This window comes from Melozone crissalis, unplaced genomic scaffold (genome assembly GCF_028551555.1).
Source record: "Melozone crissalis strain CALT ecotype California unplaced genomic scaffold, PUWL_Pcris_2 ptg000677l_1, whole genome shotgun sequence".
NCBI lineage: Eukaryota > Metazoa > Chordata > Aves > Passeriformes > Passerellidae > Melozone > Melozone crissalis.
In genome coordinates, this window is record NW_026536344.1 from 25,960 (window position 1) to 44,525 (window position 18,566).

The window sequence follows — 18,566 nt, forward strand, 5'->3', positions numbered from 1 at the left end:
TCCCTCCCTCCCTCTCTCCCTCCCTTTGCCACTTCCGCCACTTCCGCCACTTTCCTTCCTCACTTCCTTCCTCACTTCCGCCACTTCCTTCCTCACTTCCGCCACTTCCTTCCTCACTTCCGCCACTTCCGCCACTTCCTTCTGCACTTCTGCCACTTACTCCCGCCACCCCTTCCGCCACTTCCTTCCGCCACTTCCGCCACTTCCGCCATCTTCCTCCCGATTCCATCCCCATTTCCTGCCTCGTTTCAGCCCCGTTCCCAGCCCCGTTCCATTCCCGTTCCTGCCACGTTCCAGCCCCGTTCCCTGCTCCATTCCAGCCCCGTTCCTGCCCCGTTCCTGCCCCGTTCCAGCCCCATTCCCTGCCCCGTTCCTGCCCCGTTCCAGCCCCATTCCCTGCCCCGTTCCAGCCCCGTTCCGTCCCTGTCTCTCCCGGTGCCTCCAGCCCAGCCCTGGCTGTGAACCCTCAGGAAACCGAGCGATCTTTAAGCTCAGTTTAGTTAAACCCGCCCGATTTACGGGTTTAAATGGCTCCTGAAGAGCGGCCTAATCCCGGTCCTTCCAGGCCTGGCTTAATGGACCCTCTGCACTTCGCTCAAGGGCCAAACGCATTTTGAGGTCACGGCTATCTCTGAAATCGCATTTCTTCCTCCCCACCCCTTCTGCTGCAATAAAGCAGCGCCACTTCCAGAGTTTACAAAATAAATAAATAAAATGAAAAAGTCATTTCCCAACGGTTTGATTTTGCTTTTCTTTTTTTTTTTTTTTCTTTTTTTTTTTTTTTTTTTTTTTTTTTTTCCTTCCTTTCTTTCCCCTCTCTAAAGCGCCCCGGTCCACAGAGCCCGAGAAGAGGAGAGAAACCATCAATCTTCCGCTGCTAAGCCTCCTGACAGCTCGCCCCGACTCACTCCGCACAGAAATCCGCTTTTACCACGGAGTTTTTAACCCAGGGCAAGATTTATAAACTTTAATCCGCGGGTTTCAAGGGCAGAAACTTAAAATAAAAAGAGAGAGAAATTAAAATAAATGTGTCTGGAGGGGATGGAGAAGGAGTTTTGGGGTTTGCTGGAGCTCCAGTTGTCCCATGTTTGCGGCCGGGAGGGACTGGGAGGCTCCGCTCCCTGGAAACTTTTGTCACTCGAAGCATCCCGCGTGGTGGAATGAATCTAAAGCAGAATAAATCTAAAGCGGAATAAATCCAAAGCTCCTTCAGCGGGCGGGGGTAAAGAAAATAATTACAATAATTAAAAAAATACCCAGGGCAAACCCGAATTTCCCCTAGTGTTTCGTGGATCCGGGTACCAAAACCACCCCAAAATCTGTTTCATCCCGTCCGATCAATGATATAAAATAAAATAAAATAAAATAAAATAAAATAAAATAAAATAAAATAATTGGGTTTTGCTCGTTGCTGGGCTGGTTTGAAGGGGATGTTTGGGGTTTGCGGTTCCTGGGTTTGAGGGATGGGGATGGAGAGGAGGAATTTGGGATGGAAATTCTCCCCAGCCGCTGCCAAAAGTTGTCTCGGCTTTGTGCTCGCACTCGGAGCGAAAGGGGGGAAAGAAAAATGAAAATTGGGGGAATGAAAAGAGGGAAAAATGAGAAGAGGGGGAATTTAAAAGGGGGGCAAAAAATAAAAGTGAGTGGATGAAAAGAGGGCGAAAATGAAAATGGGGGAAAAATGAAAAGGGGAGAAAATTGAAATGAAAAGAGGGGAAAATGGAAGGGGGGATGAAAAAAGGAGAAAATGAAAAGGGGAGGAAATGAAAAGATGGGAAAAGGAAAAGAAGGAGGGAAATGGAAAAGGGGAAAAAAGAAAAGTGGGGGGGTGAAAAGGGGAGAAAATGAAAATATGGAGAAACTAAAAGATGGGAAAATGAAAAGAGCGGGGGAAATGAAAAGGGGAGAAAATGAAAAGATGGAAAGATTAGAAGAGGGGAAATGAAAAGAGGGGGGGGAAATAAAGAGAGGGGAAAGAAAAAAAAAGGAAAAAACCTCTTGGGAAACTGGGATTTTTTTCCCCCACTCATCACACGGAAGCAAAGGGGGAAAACCTCCCGGGTGAGGGAAAGGTTTCGCATCCTGCGATGAATTCCGAATTCCGGAGCCCGCCAGGGAGGGAGGGCCCAGGACGCGCCCCGGAATTGCTTTTTTTCCCTTTTTCCCAGAATTTAACCATTTCCTGGGGAATCCCTGGCTCAACATGGCGCCGGAAAATCCGGGAATGGGAGCGGGAGAGAGAAACGTTCTGCGAGATGATCCCGGCCCACCCGGGAATAATTTGATAATTGTATTATTAAAAATAAATTAAAAAATTTATTTTGAATTAAAAATATTTCACAGGCCGGGATGGGGAATTGTTCCTTGTGGTCCCACTGCCCCGGATCCCGTTATTATTTATATTATTTATAATTTTAATTTTTTAATCATTAACCTGGAACTTGGTTTATGAGGCGGGATCGGAGCTCGTGTGGTTTCTCATGAGAGTTTTTCTCCACCAGAGCTTTGCTTTTTATTAATCCCTCGGGGATTTGTCCTGGTTGTGCACACAGGTGGATGAAAAGAGCAAAATGTGAAATATCTGAAATGTGGAAGTGTGAGGTAGAAAATGCGGTGTGGGAAATGCAGGGTATTGGATGTAAAATATAAAATGTAAAAAATAAAATAAAAAATATAAAAAATTAAAGATAAACTATGTAACACAAAAAATACTATATAAAATATAGGTTATGGGGTATAAAATATGTATTATATAATATATAATGTATAATATATATAACATATTATACATATTATATTATATATATAAATATATAAACTATATAAAAAATATAAAAATACATAAAGTACAAAACACAAACCCCACGTGCTGCTTCTACACCCCAACCCCCCCTTTGTTTTTTTAATATTTTTCCTTTTTTTGGGTACCTTTTCCAGCTTTTCCATCCTTTTCTCGTGGCCGCAATGAAAATCCAAACCCCTCGCTCCTTCCTCCCCCTCCTCCTCCTCACCCCATCCTTTCCAGCCTTCCCAGCCCATAAAACTTTTATTGCCCTCGCTGCTTTAAATGGGAGTTTTCTTAGGGCTTTAGAGCAGAAAAAGCAAATTATTCACGGCTTCCCCGCCTGCTTTCGCTGCCGGCCCGGGGCTCTTCTCCCCTTTCGCTCTCACCTTTTTTGGGGCCTTTTTTACCTCTTTTAGCCCAGATTTGGGGTGCCCGGGAGGTGCTGCTTGGTGCACGTGGATGCCACACATTATTATTTCAGAAACAATTCCATTGTTTTCGCCAGAAATCAATTATTTTGGCCCGAATTAAATTATTTAATATTTAATTAAATAATATTGGAATTATGGATTTCATTCCTCGTCACTTCCCAGGACCCCGGATGGAAACTCCGGGCCATCTTTACGCTTTCTTCTCTCTTTTATTTATTTTTTTTCCCCTCTCCTTGTTTTTATTTATTATTTTTCATGATTAATCCTTTTCCTTTGTTTTCCTTCCCTCTCCAATGGCAGCCCGGGCCTGGCTCCACGTGATCCCTCTTTGTGGGCCCGAATTCCCAGGATTTCACCCCAAACCAGCTCCGCTCTGCGTCCTCTCCTTTTCCTCCCCATCTCCCTTCAACAAATTTTATATTTTTTCCCCTTGAAATCCTTTTTTTTTTTTTACTTATTTTTTCCCCAAAAAAAATACCCGGACGGACAGGACGAGCTAAACGGAGAGCAGAAAGTTTTATTGAGAATTGTTGGGCAGACAGGAGGAAAGAAAAGAACTACTGTAAGAACAAAGGGAGAGCGGCGAGAGGAGGGGCGGAGGGGAGGGAGCCGCGATGAAATTCTTCTAATCAGGACGAAAACAATTCCGGTCTGCTCTGCTCTCATGCCTCCAGAAGAACTAATTACATTATTCATAAGTACCGAGGGAACAGAAAACTACTGCTTCTCCCTAAATTACAATAACTAAAAGGAGCTCGTGGTACATGACAAGGGGAACACAATGTCCTTTTTTTTTTTTTTTTAATTTTTTTTTTGTTTTGTTTTTTGCTTTTTCTGCTTTTTTCTGCTTTTTTCTTGGAAGGAATACTAAAAAAGTACCGCTTGATTCTTATTTTTGTCTTTTCTTTTTGCTTGTTTTTTTCCGTCATATAAATACATGGTCTGGGGGGGGGGGGGGGGGGGATAAATAATACAAAATAAAGAAAAAAAAACAAAAGGAAAATATTTTCAACTGCTATAAACCAATAAATATATATGAATGTTCACCAGAACACACACCTAACTGAAGGGCGCCTCGACGGAGCTGAGAGCCCTTCAAAGTTGCTTTTCTTTTATTATTATTATTATTATTATTTTTAATACCCATTATATGTAAACTCTAAGTGCAACAAAGATGTCCCGGCAGGAAAGCGTCAGCAGATCCCAGGGATCCCTCGGCTTCTGCTTCCGTGGGAGGACATTCCCTCTGCTCAAAAATACCCTGTTTCACGTCAGCTCGAAGGAGAGGAGGAAAGAAGCTCAGGATTTCCCCAATTCCTTGTTTTTTCTGCTCGTCAACCCTAAAAAAACACCCCCAGAAAAAAACCCCAAACCGTCCCCAAAAGGAGAAATGAGATTTCGCCTCAGCAGAGGCGAAGGAAGGGAAATGTTCAGGCCTGGCCGCTCTTTCTTCCTCTCTTTGGAATTTTGGTGGGGGAAAAAAGGGGGATTTAGGCGTTCCCAGTGATTTCCTTGACCCTTTTTGGGCCTGGACCTCTCTTATCCAGAGTTTTTAAAGTTTTTTTGTGTGTTGTTGTTTTGAGAGGGGGAGGCAGGGCCTGGAGGGGGGAGCGTGGCTCCGGGCCTGGCAGGTTGGGTGATTTGCAGGCTTGGGGGATTGGGGGGAAATCACCCTGTGGGAAAGGGAATTTGTCCTTTTCCAGTGGGAAATTGGATTTTTCCGGTCAGAAATTGGATTTCTCCCTTTTCCGGTCAGAAACTGGATTTGCTCCTTTTCCGATGGGAAATTGGATTTCTCCCACTTCCGGCGGGAAACTGATTTTTCCTTTTTCCAGTCAGAAATTGGATTTTTCCTTTTTCCAGTGGGAAATTGGATTTCTCCCATTTCCGGTAGGAAATTAGATTTTTCCTTTTTCCGGTCAGAAATTGGATTTCTCCCATTCCAGCGGAAAAGGACAACCCTTCCTCTGAGGGCTGGGAGGAAAGCACCGGTGATCTGGAGAAGGACTCAAAGTGGGGGGAGCTTCCTGGTGGATCTCTTTGGGGTTCTTTGGATGCAGGCACCCCAAAACTTGGCTGCAGGACTCTTCTCCTTCCCGGCATCCAGGAATTATCAGTGACGATCCAAATGTGGCTTGGAAATGACGGATTTGGCCACTCAAACCCGGCAGGATTCCCACCAAACCACCCCAAGCCCATTTCAGAAGCGATTGGTATCAAAACCCAGGAAGTTCCTCCCTTCCAAAGCCACCAAAACCGCTCGGATTTTGTGCTCATAACAAACCCCAAAACCAGCGAGGCCGGAAAGCAACCCAACACGACCATCCTGAAACCCAAACCGCCCTTTCTTCCCCAAAACACCGGCTTCCCCTCTCACAGGTGGGTGAGCTTGGGCGCCTCTTGGATTCTGCCCTGAGAAGTCGCGTGGTGCGACGAGAGCTCCGCGTAGGCGGCGTGGCTCTCGCACGGTCCGTGGGGCTGGCCCGGCGGGACCCCTGCGTAGTCCATGGCGCCGCCCTGGTGCTGCTGGCCCAGGTGGTTGAGGCCGTACAGGGCCGGGCCCGAGGCGGGCAGAGAATCCACAAAGTTCCCTCCGACGTAGGCGGGGCTGCCCTGCATGGCGCCCGCCGCCGTAGGCCGCGCCGTTGGCCTGCAGCACGTGCGGCTCGTACTCGGCCGCTGCCCGCGGCCCGGCGAATTTCTGCTGGTTCGGGCAACCCTTCAGGGCCGCCTGGTAGCCGGGGTTGGGCACGGCGTAGGCGTTCTGGTGGGGTTTGCCGAAGGACGGCGGCGACGGCGCCTCGTAGGCGCCGCTCATGGGGTGCAAGGCGTTGAGGAACCCCGCCGAGGCCTGCATGGGCTGCGGGGGGCTGCCCGCCGGGGAGGGCCCCCCAGAGGAGGAGCCGCCCACGCCTTTGGATTTCTGATCCTTTTTGTACTTCATCCTCCTGTTCTGGAACCAGATCTTGATCTGCGCTCGCTGAGGTTCAGCAGGTTGGCCATCTCCACGCGCCGCGGCCGGCACAGGTAGCGGTTGAAGTGGAATTCCTTCTCCAGCTCCACCAGCTGGGCGCTGGTGTAGGCCGTGCGCGCCCTCTTGGAGGCCGAGGAGCCCGGGGGGCTTTTCTCGCCGCCGCCGCCGCCTCCGCCGCCGCCGCAGGTTTCTGTCGCGCCCCCGGAATGAAATAAAAGAGAATTACTTAGGCGCAGAAATTGAATGCGTCGCTTCTTAATAAAGCCGCCCCTCGCCCCTGCGCCGCGGCCTGCACTCCATAATCGTGGCGTTTATTAAGAGTCCTGTTCTCCAAAGCTGCCCCTGCTTTATGAAAATTGGATCATGTCATGTAGGAGAGGATTCCAGGGCCCCTTATTGAGGAGGAGATTATTTCCCGCGGATAATTTTCCGGAAAATGACGTTTGGCAGGGCAGGGGCGGCCGCGGGGCCAATTAATGCAAGATGGGGAGGGGTGGTTTGCACACAGGTGTGGCACCAAGGTTTGAGTTGCACACAGGTGGGGCACCAAGGTTTGAGTTGCACACAGGTGGGACACCAAGGTTTGGGTTGCACACAGGTGGGACACCAAGGTTTGGCTCTGCAAGAAGGAAACTTCATAAATTGTGTTAATGGGGGATGGAACGTGCACCATGGGGTTGTGTGAATGGATTTATCAAAATTGTGGTGAATCCAAACTGAATTTTTGGTTTTTATCTGAATTGATCTGAGTTCTGGTAAATCTGAGCTGAATTCTTGGGTTTTATCTGAATTCACCTGAGTTCTGGTAAATCTGAGCTGAATTCTTGGGTTTTATCTGAATTTATCTGTGAATTGTTGGTTTTCATCTGAATTTATGTGAACTGTTGTAAATCCGAGAAGAAATTTTGGTTTTCATCTGAATTTATCTGTGAATTTCTGATTTTTATCTGAATTTATCTGAACTGTGGCAACTCTGAGCCGAATTGTGGCAAATCTGAGCTGAATTTTTGATTTTTATCTCAATTTATCTGAATTGTGGCAAACCCAAACAGAATTTTTGGTTTCTATCTGAATTTATCCGAATTTTTGGTGGGACACATGGAGAAGTTGGACGTGGCACCACACCTGCTCTCGCTGAGTGCCGGGAAGGCACCAAACAGAATTTTAGCGGCTATTTGGGCAGCTGGGAGAACATTTTCCCCAAATTTGTGTCCCCACAGCCAGATCAGGGCTGGGTCCATCACCTGTGGTTGTGTTTCCCCACACCTCCAGAGGAGAAGGGAAATGTTCACCCCTGTCAGCTCTTCCTTCCTCCCTTTGGGATTCTGGGCAGGAAAATGGGAATTTGTGTCTATCCTAAATTGATTTCTACAACCCTTAGACATGTCTTTGGAATTCTGGGCTGGAAAACGGGAATTTGGGTCTTGCCTAAACTGACTCTTCCAATCCTTTGCTGTTCTTAGACCTCTCTTTGGAATTCTGGGCTGGGAATTTGGGTCTTCTCTAAGCTGATTTTTTCCAACCCTTTGGGATTCTGAGACCTTTCTTTGGACTGCTGGGGGGAAAAGGAGAATTTGTGCCTTCCCTAAATGACTTCTCCAACCCTTAGGCCCCTCTTTGGAATTCTGGGCTGGAAAATGGGAATTTGGTCCTTCCCTGAACCGATTCCTCCAATCCTTTGTGATTCTTAGACCTCATTTTGGAATTCTGGGCAGGAAAATCAGAGTTTTGGCTTTCCCTGAACCAATTCCTCCAGCCCTTCGCCACTCTCAGACCTCCTTCACCAATTTTCCTGCCGTTTAACCTTGTTATCTCACAGCGGGCGAGGCCGGCGCGCGTCACCGCGGCCTCCCCATCTACCTGCGCCGGGCGAGCCGTTCTTCTGCTTGGAGTTCTGCCTCGACTCCTTCATCCAGGGGAAGATCTGCTTGGAGATGCTGCCGCTGGCGCCCAGGCTGGATTTCCCGGGGCTGGTTTTACCGGCGCTGTTGGCGCTGTTGGCGCTGCTGTTGGCGCTGTTGGCGCCGTTGGCGTTGGGCGACGCCGGCGGCTCCGCGGGCCGCATGCAGCTCCCGTTGAGCTCCTTACTCTTGCCGTGGGACTGCAGGGAGCAGGAGGACCTCTGGAAGTCGCTCTCCAGGTGGGAAGAGGCCTGGAAGGGCGGCTGGGCGCCCTCGTAGCCGAACCCATTGGCGTAGGAGTAGCCCCCGAAGAGCGTGGAGCTGTCGTAGTACGAGGCCTTCTGCATCTTTCTTGGCTACCAGGGTCTTGACACCCCTATGGCAGAACATTGGCACCCCGAGGCCACGTGACGGCCCCTCTCCAGCTGGCTGGTGGGAGCTGACCTGAAAGGTTAGCAGAAAAAACACAATAATAGTGCCAGGAATCCATCTTGGGGCCTGAAAGGCTCCTGACATGAATAGGGTCCCACCGAACGGGGGGGAACAGATGCTGCCGGCAGATTTCACCCTGCCCAGCCTCGGAGAAATTGGATTTTTGAGGGGTTTTTTGGGGTGTCAGAGCTTCTCTTTTCACTGCTCGTTTCGCTCTGTGGCTGCACGCGGGATGGTTTCTGTGCATTGATTTATTCTGGATTTATCCCCGCGCACGAATCCCCTAAAACACCCCTGGGGGGTTGCGTCACTCACACATTTACACACTCAGCTAAACCTCAAATCAGCACAAACGTGAGAGCACAGAGGGGAGAATCGCCGGCCAAAAACACAAAAACAACCAAAGTCCTGCTCTTCCTACTGAAATCATGCACGGAGCAGCCCCAGAACCCTCCCAGCACAGAAATTCAAAGTTTATCCCCAGGGTTTGTTTGCTTTTGAGCTGCAAACAGCAAAAATCCGTGTTTTCCCCCAGGTAGCAGCAAAAATCCGTGTTTTATCCCCAGGAACAACAAAAATATGTGATTTTTCCCCAGGAACAGCAAAAATCCGTGTTTTATCCCCAGGTGACTGCGAAAATCCTTGTTTTATCCCCAGGAACAGCAAAAATATGTGGTTTTTTCCCCAGGAACAGCAAAAATCCGTGTTTTAACCCCAGGTAACCATGAAAATCCGTGTTTTAACCCCAGGTAACCATGAAAACCCGTGTTTTCCCCCCAGGTAACGCTGTCCCGGCACACTTGGCTCCGTTTTTTGTTTACTCAGGAGCTCCCAGCGCCTCTGGAATTCAGGGCAAAGATTCCCAGCAGATCGGAGCAGGCAGGAATTCCAAACGCGATTTCTGCCCCTGGCCTGCTCTGGGTCTCTCTCCCGTCTCTGACAGGTTCCATTTAGAAAATAAATCCTTTTTTTTTTTCCCCCTATTTTTTTTCCCAACACGGTTTTGCGTTTCTCCTCCCAAATCCAGAGCTGGGGAGCGGATCCCGACCCCGCTGGGGTTTCATGGCTGTTGTTGTTTGATTTTTTGTTTTCCCTCTTTCTCGTGGAAAACAAACACTTCACGAGGCCATTTGCTCCTCGCTTTGCACCCCTTGGATTTTCCTCCATCCAAACTCAAAAAGTCTTAAAAAGCCCCAATCCAAAGCTTAAAATCACAAAATTAAACCTCTTTTTTTTCCCCTCTGAGATTTTTGTGATTTTTCTCCATCTCTTTCTTTTCCCTTTCCTTTTTCTCCCAGCAGAAACTTTCTCCTCCATTAAAACAGAGCAGAAATACCCCGAGAAAAAGGTGAAAACTGCTTGGGAATAATCGGCAGAGGGATTTTTAAAAAGGGCAGAGACTCCTCTCTGCCTCAGGAGCCAGCGAGCGTTTGTTTGGGGATTGATATCCATTGTATATTTAATTGTATCTCGTGTATATTCAGTTTTATCTGGGCCTCTTTCATCCTGCACAACAAAACAAAACAAACCCGGCCCAGATAAAGCCCAGCGCGATATTTTCAAGTGCCGGGGCTTTAACAGAAGCCCCAGCTCGACAATAAATTACATTTTTTTCTCCTTTTCCTGGCTGCTGTTTTTATGTCACGTCACGCCGAAGCTCCGTTTGCTTCACCCCGTCCGCGGAGGGACCGCTGGGGCTTTTTGGAAAATTTATTTATTTAATTTTTTTTTTTTACCCTGATTAAATCCTTCCCGCATTCCCAAATCCGCATCGGATCTTCCTCGGAGATGCGTTATTGTCTGCGCCGAGGGCAGATCCTCGCTGCGAGTTATTCTCCTCCTCCTCCTCCTCCTCCCTGGCCATGATAAATTTGTCTTATTAAAAAGTAGCCTCCGCTCCCCGAGCCGTGAATTAATTAATTAACAAACAGCAGCGCCTTGATTATGAATAGGTTCGCTGGAAATATCTGCGAGGGGGCAGAGGTGGGAATTTCTCCAAGGCCTCTCTGTCTGCTGAAGATTTACTTAAAAATAAAAAAAAAAACAAAACCCCCCCCAAAAAACCAGCGAAAGAATCCCAAACCAGAACCTCGTGAGGCTCGGCCAAAGCAGCTAAAAATAACGGCGATTATTCTCTTTTTTTTTTTCCTGGGTTTTTTTTTTTTTTGGGTTCCTGTTGTTTTAAACGTCCATAAAATAAATTTACAACCCCCTCCGCCTCGCTCGTGGCTCCGCTTTGTACCTCATCTCTCAGCGCCTCACAAATGCCGCTCATTTATCTTCGCCCGGGACGGCCGCAATCCTAATTATTTACTCCAAGGAATTGCTTAGGAAAAGGGGGAAAAAAAAAAAAAAAAAAAGAAAGGAAAAAAAAAAGCCCGGCAGAATAATAAATATTCGATGATGTCGCGCTCCAATTAAAGGCGGGCGCTGGGAGTTTCACTCGGGCAGCGATTCCCCAAAAACTCTTTGCCTGCAACTTTGGAGGGCGAGGGTTTTGGGGCCATTTAAATAATAATAAAAAAATAATAATAAAAAATCAAAATAAATGAAGAATCGGGAGGGGAAAAGGTGAGGCAGAGGAAGGGTGTGGGGAGGATGAGGATGCTCGGGGATAAAATGGAAATACGGAAATGCAGAAATATAGAAACGCAGAAATATAGAGATAATGCAGAAATACAGAGATAATGCAGAAATGCAGGAATCAGGCGGGGAAGGGGAGGGAAGCAGCGGAGGCCGAAGGGATTTTCTGCCCCTCCATGTTGGAAAATCCGAATTTCGCGATCCGAGGGCGCTCCTGGGGACGCGCAGCCCCTCTCCCCTCCCCCGCCCCCGGCAGCCCCACCGGGCCCGGCCCCGCCGCTCGTTCCGGTTCCGATCCATCCCAAAATATCCCAAAATCCATCCCAAAATATCCCAAACGCGCCCCGCAACAATGGGGCGGGAGCTGGGGCCGAGCCCGGAGCCCCGCGCCGGCAAAAACAACGGAGCGTCCCCAAAATTTCCCTTCCTCCATCCCCCCGACCCCAAAACAACAACTCCCCCTCGGATGGAAAAACGCGGCGAGAGGCGGAAAAAAAATTTAAAAATTTAAAAACGCGGCGAGAGGCGGAAAATAAAATTCAATTTACAAAACGCGGGGGGAGAGGCGGAAAAATAAATTAAAAATTAAAATAAAGCGCGCGGAAAGGCGGAAAAAAAATTCCTAAATAAATAAAAAAAAAAATAGAGGGTGGGGGTGGCGGAATTTAAAAAAAAAAAAAAATGCAGGCGGTGGGTGAGGGCTGCAAAAGAGGCTCTGCGTGGAAGGAAGCTTAAAGCTTGTGAACTCTTCTTGAACCGAGATTGGAGTCATATGGTCATAAATCATTGGGACATATACTCCGCCATTCACAAAGTGATAGCCTATTTGAGTCCGGCTTACCTTAGTCTCTGACGAGCCAAGCACAGGCAGACATAATATATTTTCACATCCAGCATCCACGCAATCAATAAGCGAGGAGTGACCCCCCCTCCCGCTTCCCTCCCGGTACTCCCCGCTTTTTGCTGCTTTTTTTTTGCTTTTTTTTCCTTTTTTTTTTTTTTTTGGTCTTTCTCTCTCTCTCCCTCTCTCTCTCTCTCTCTCTCTGTGGCTCCTTTCAAAACGTTACGGGGATAAACGCGCGGGCGAAGCGTCAAAAGGATCGGAAAAAAAATTAAAAAAAAAAAAAGGAAAAGATTCAATCCGGTTTTGTGGCGGGTGGGATGGGTTGGTAAAAATGTTATTTAAAAAATAATATATTTTTAAAAAAATAAAACAGAGAGGGGAGGGAGGGGGGTTCAGCCAGGCGGTTACGGCGGCTCACATCGTCTCGCTCGCTCTCCGTTTGGGGGAAGGGGGATAAAAAATAAATAAATAAATAAAAAATGATTAAAAAAATGAGGAACGCTTCCCAGCCTCGGCGAGGCGTGCGGGAGAAGCCGAGGGGGGTTTGGGAATGGCCAAACGCTGGAGGTTCCACTTGGCCTCTGCTACGCGCTGCTCACTGATAACAATGGCCTCTGCTCGAGCAAAGGGGAAGAAGGGAGACGAGAAGGGAGGGAAAAAAAAAAAAAAAAGAGAAGGAAAAAAAAAAAAAAAGAAAAAGCCACCAGAAATTCAGAGATAATTCCGAGATAATTCGGAAATAATTCGGAGATAATTCGGAAATAATTCGGAAATAATTCAGAGATTATTCGGAAATTCTCCCCCCTCACCAGCACCACCCGAACCCCCCCTGGAACCGCTGGGATTAAAATTAAAATTAGATTTTAATTAAACAGAAAACCATGGCGGGAAGGCTGCGAGGGGCTCGGAGGCGATGGGAGGGGGTGCAGAGCAGGGACCCCCCAAATTGGGATTTGGTTGGGGGCGCCGGGGAATGGAAATTGCGGGGCCCGGCCTGGGCAGGAGGCGGCGGCGGCGCCTTTGATCCACGTGATGAGCAATTAGGCGTCAATTTATGCAAATGAGCCCGGCCGGCAGCTCCCCGCCCCCTCCTCGCTGAGGGGGCGCCCCCAAATCTCCTTCTCGAGGGCACCCGAAAAAACAACCCCAAATTTGGAGTTTGTGAATGTTTGGTGTGGCTACAACTCGGAGTAACTTCAGCGGGACTTTTCACCACCCCAAGGATGCTCCCTCAGTTTCCCTTCTCCTCAGCCACCCCAAAAACCAAACCCAGTTTTTGGGATTTCTGAAAGCTCGGTGTGGCTACAACTCGGAGTAACGTCAGCGGAGTAACCGCACAACTTTCAGCACCCCGAGGATGCTCTCCTCAAAATTCCTTCTCTCAGCCACCCCAAAACACCAACGCCCCAAATTTTTGGTGTTTCTGGGGGTGTTTTGAGCAATTCTTGCACTTTCTACAACTCGGAGTAACTCCAGCGGAACTTTCAGCACTCCAGAGCCAATCTCCCTTCTCCTCAGCCACCCCAAAACCCAAAATTTTTGGGGGGGTCTCTAAGGGGCGGTTTGGAGCAATGCTTGCAGTTCCTACAACTCGGAGTAACTTCAGCGGAACTTTCAGCGCCCCAGAGCAAATTTCCCTTCTCCTCGCAGTCACCCCAAACCCCATTTCCGGGCTTTCTGAGGGCTTGGTGTTGCTACAACTCGGAGTAACTTCGGCGGAACTTTGAGCAGCCCAGAGGATGTTTCCCCCAATTTCCCTTCTCCTCAGCCACCCCAAACCCCCAATTTTTTGGGGGGTTTCTGGGGTGTTTTGAGCAATGCTCAGTGTTGCTACAACTTGGAGTAACTTCGGTGGAACTTTGAGCAGCCCAGAGGATGTTTCCCCCAATTTCCCTTCTCCTCAGCCACCCCAAACCCCCAATTTTTTGGGGGGGTTCTGGGGTGTTTTGAGCAATGCTCAGTGTTGCTACAACTTGGAGTAACTTCGGTGGAACTTTGAGCACCCCGGAGCCAATTTCCCTTCTCCTCAGTCACCCCAAAAACCAAACCCCAACATTATTGGGGGGGTTTTGAGCAATTCTCTCTGTTCCTACAACTCAGAGTAACCTCAGCGGAACCCTGAGCACGCTCAGTGTCGCTGCAACTCGGAGTAACTTCAGCAGAACTTCGAGTACCCCAGAGGGTGCTCCCCCCACTCTCCCTTCTCCTCAGCCACCCCAAAAACCAAACCCCAAAATTTCTGGGGGGTTTTTGGGTTTTCTTCTGAGCAAAACTCTCTGTCGCTACAACTCGAAGTAACTTCAGCGGAACTTTGAGCATGCTGGGTGTTGCTACAACTCAGAGCAACTTCAGCGGAACTTCAAGAACCTCAGAGCCAATTTCCCTTCTCCTCAACCACCCCAAAACCCAAACGCCAAAATTTTTGGGGTTTTTTTTTTGAGCAATTCTCTCTGTTCCTACAACTCGGAGTAACTTCAGCGGAACTCTGAGCAGGCTCAGTGTCGCTACAACTTGGAGTAACCTCAGAGGAACTTTGCTCACCCCAGGGCCCTGAGGGGTTCTGAGGGGCCCAGGGGCTCTGGGGGGGACCAGGGCACCATAAAGATAATTATGATTGCTGTTAATAAAGGTAATTATGATGACTGTTAATAAAGTTAATTATGATGGCTGTTAATGACGCTAATTACTAGTGCTGGTATCAATAACCCCAAATTTACGATTTTCGCCTCTCCCGGCAGCAAAAACTTGGCCAAGAGGGGATTTTAGGGAGCTTTTTTGGGATTTTAGGGATTTTATTTTTAAGGGATTTTAGGGATTTTAGGGATTTTATTATAAGGAATTTTGGGGTTTTTAAAAAGATATTTTAGGGATTTTTTTTTTTAGGGATTTTAGGGCGGAATTTTAAGAAAACCATGACCAGGAGAGACAGGCGAGTGGGAGGAAGGCAGGGCTGAGGAATTTACGTGTCTGCACTTTTTATTGCTTTTTTTTTGCTTATTTTCCCTTTTTCTCCCCTTTTTTTCCTTTGGAATCGCTACTTTTGTTCCCCGCCCCAATTATCTCCTTTAATTGTGGGCGCTCCCCCCTCGGCCCGAAGTGCTGACGAGGGGGAATTTGGGGAAGAAAAAGGGAAAGAGGCTCAGCAAAAATCTCTTTGGAGCTGCCGGGGATGGTGGGGATTCATCGAGGGGTCCCGTGGCCTTTTCTTTATATTTTATTTTTTTAAATGATTATTATTTAATTTTTAAATTTCTGTGTGCTGCGCCTTCAGGCTGAGAACTCTGGAGAGCAAAGGAAAAAGCAAAAAAAAAAAAAAAATTTAAAAAAGAAGAAGAAAAGAAGAAAAGAAGAAGAAGAAAAGAAGAAAAGAAGAAGAAGAAAAGAAGAAGATGAAAGGGAAAAAAAAAGAGAAAAATTCAAATAAAAAAAAATACAAGGAAAAAAAGAAGAAAAAAATTTAAAAAGTAAGGATGCCCCAGGGAAGATTTGGACTTCTGGGGGCTCTCTCAGCCGAGGTTTTCCAGGTGATTTTTAAAGTTTTATCCCGAAAATTCCGGTTTTTTTGCAGCTTTTGCTGTGCCCGCAGCCCCAGCTGGGAGCGGGACCACCGCAATTGGCGATTTATGAGGATTTTTGTTCCCCTCCCCTCCCATCTGAGTTTTTATGAGCGGCTCCGACATCAATCTCCGGCTACGAGACAGGTCCTGCCGGCGTGGGATTCCCGGGAAAAAAATGGGGAAAAAGAGGAAAAAAAGAAGAAAAAAAAAATATGAAAAAGAGGACAAAGAGGAAAAAAGAGGAAAAGGAGGAACAAGAGCAAAAAAAGAGGGAAAAGAGGAACAAGAAGGGGGGAAAAAGAGGAGGAAAAGAGGGGAAAGAGAGGAAAAACAAGTGGAAAAAGGGGAATAAGAGGAAAACCAACCGCGGGCTGTTTGCAAACTTCTCCGGAGCTGAACCGAACCCATCCCCGGATTTCTGCATTTCTGGTGTTATTGGAGCATTTCTGATTTTTTTGGAGCATTTCTGCATTTCTGGGTGTTTTGGGCTCATTTCTGCATTTCTGGAGCTCCGGGACAGCCAGAAGCGCCCGGGCTGCCGGGAGCGGCCCCTCCGCAGGGTGAGAAATTCGGATTTTTACCCCAGGGCTCCTCCGCAGGGTGAGAAATTCGGATTTTTACCCCCGGGGCTCCTCAGGGTGAGAAATTCGGATTTTTACCCCAGGGCTCCTCCGCAGGGTGAGAAATTCGGATTTTTACCCTAGGGCTCCTCCGCAGGGTGAGAAATTCGGATTTTTGCCCCTCCCGAGCAGCCGGGACAGCCCCGCGGCTCCTGCTCCACCCAATCAGTCGCGATATGGGGTTTCCCTCAAAGGCAAATGTCGCGATTTGGGCTTTCTCTTACAAGGTAAATGTCGCGATATGGGCTTTTCCCTCCCTTCCAAGGCAAATGTCGCAATTTGGGCTTTTCCTTCCAAAGGCAAATGCCGCGATTTGGGGTTCACCTCAAAGGCAAATGTCGCGATTTGGGCTTTCCCTCCAAAGGCCAATGTCGCGATACGGGGGTTTCCCTCCAAAGGCCAATGTCGCCATTTGGGGTTTCCCTCCAAAGATCAATGTCGCGATATGGGCTTCGCCCTTCAGAGGCAAATGTCGCGATACGGGCTTCGCCTTCCTTCCAAGGCGAATGTCGCGACTAATAATAATAGTAATAATAATAATAGTGATAATAGTAGTAGTAGTAGTACTACTAGTAGTAATAATAGTAATAATAAAAGACAACATAAAATAACAATGAAATGATAGAAGAGGCCAGGCTGTGGAGTTGTGCAGGAGCTGCTGAGGACGGACAGACGGACAGACGGACCGATGGACAGACGGACAGACGGACGGACGGACGGACGGACAGACGGACAGGACACACGGAGCTGATTGAAAACTCACCGGGTCTCCGGGGGCGGCTCCAGCAAATCCGAGGCCGACGTGGGGAGAGGAGCGGGACTGGGGAGGGAAATAAAATAAAATAAAATAAAAATTAAATAAAAGAAATGAAAATGGGGTCAGGACAGGGCGGGTGAGGGGACCGGTCAGCGGTGGTGGCGCTGGGGGCACCAGGGACAGAATGGGGACAGGAGGAACAAAATGGGGCAAGGGGCACAAAGCTGGGACAGGACGGACAAAATGGGGACAAAAGGGACAAAATGGGGACAAAAAGGACAAATGGGGGGCAAGAGGGACAAAATGAGAACAGGAGGGACAAAATGGGGACAGGAGGGACAAAATGGGGATAAAAGGGACAAAATGGGGATAAAAGGGACAAAAGCCCCTCCGAGGTTTCCCCCCGGTGTCGCCTCCTCAAAGTTGGGATTTTCCCGGAGGATTTGGGGGTCTCTGGGGTTTCCTTCTGCTTCCCCTCACTGGAACCTCTGGGTGGGGACATCGGGGGACAGTGGGGACATCGGGGGACATCAGCGACACTGGGGGACACCAGGGGCCACTGGGGAACCCTGGGGGAGATCAGGTGACACCAGGGGACCACCAGGGGGGACACCAGGGGACACCAGGGACATCAGAGACATCGGGGGACATTGAGGGACACCAGAGGACACCAGGGGACATTGAGGAACCCAGGGAACACCAGGGAACACCAGGGACCATTGGGAGACCACCGGGAGACCACCGGGGGGACCACCAGGGGACACCAGGGGACACCAGGGGACACTGAGGACACTGAGGAACAGCAGAGGACAATGAGGAACCCCGAGGAACACTGAGGAACCCAGGGGACACCAGGGGACATCAAGGGACACTGGGGGACACCAAGGGGACACTGAGGAACCCAGGGGACACCAGGGGACATCAAGGGACACTGGGGGACACCAAGGGGACACTGAGGAACTCTGGGGAACACCGGGGAATCGCCAGGGGACACCAGGGACGTGGGGGACACTGAGGAACCCAAGGGACATTCGGGGACACTGAGGAACATCAGGGGACACTGGAGGACACCAGGGGACACCAGGTGACACTGAGGAACCCAAGGGACATTCGGGGACACTGAGGAACATCAGGGGACACTGGAGGACACCAGGGGACAGCAGGGGACACTGAGGAACCCAAGGGACATTCGGGGACACTGAGGAACATCAGGGGACACTGGGGACAACCAGGGGACCACCAGGTGACACTGGGGACATCAGGGACACCAGGGGGACATTGAGGAACCCAGGGGACATTGAAGAAGCCAAGGGACACCAGGGGACACCAGGGGACACCAGAGGACACCAGGAGGACACCAGGAGGAACCCAAGGGACATTGGGAGACCCTGAGGAACATCAGGGGACTCTGAGGAACCCAGGGGACATTGAAGAACCCAGGGGACACCAGGGACATCAGAGACATCGGGGGACACCAGGGGACACCAAGGGACACCGGGGGACACTGAGGAACCCCGGGGACACCAGGGGACACCAGAGACCCCCACTACCCCGGGTTTGGGGTCCCTTTGGGGCGGAGCCTGATCCGAGGTCTCTGGGACCCCCCGAACCCAATTCCCGAATTCGGGGCGCTCTGAAGGGTTCGGAGCTCAGAGATTAATTAGCTGCCGTTAATTAGCAGC

General features: G+C 49.0%; 1 protein-coding gene across 1 annotated transcript; it reads right to left on the reverse strand.

Annotated features, from left to right (window-relative positions):
- Positions 1-5,589: 5,589 nt before the first annotated feature.
- LOC128950510 (homeobox protein Hox-B3-like) lies at positions 5,590-8,438 on the reverse strand. Its single transcript, XM_054295378.1, is given in 4 exon segments — positions 5,590-5,844; positions 5,846-6,192; positions 6,195-6,380; positions 8,051-8,438. Coding segments are annotated over 4 exon segments (1,176 nt in total).
- Positions 8,439-18,566: the final 10,128 nt, after the last annotated feature.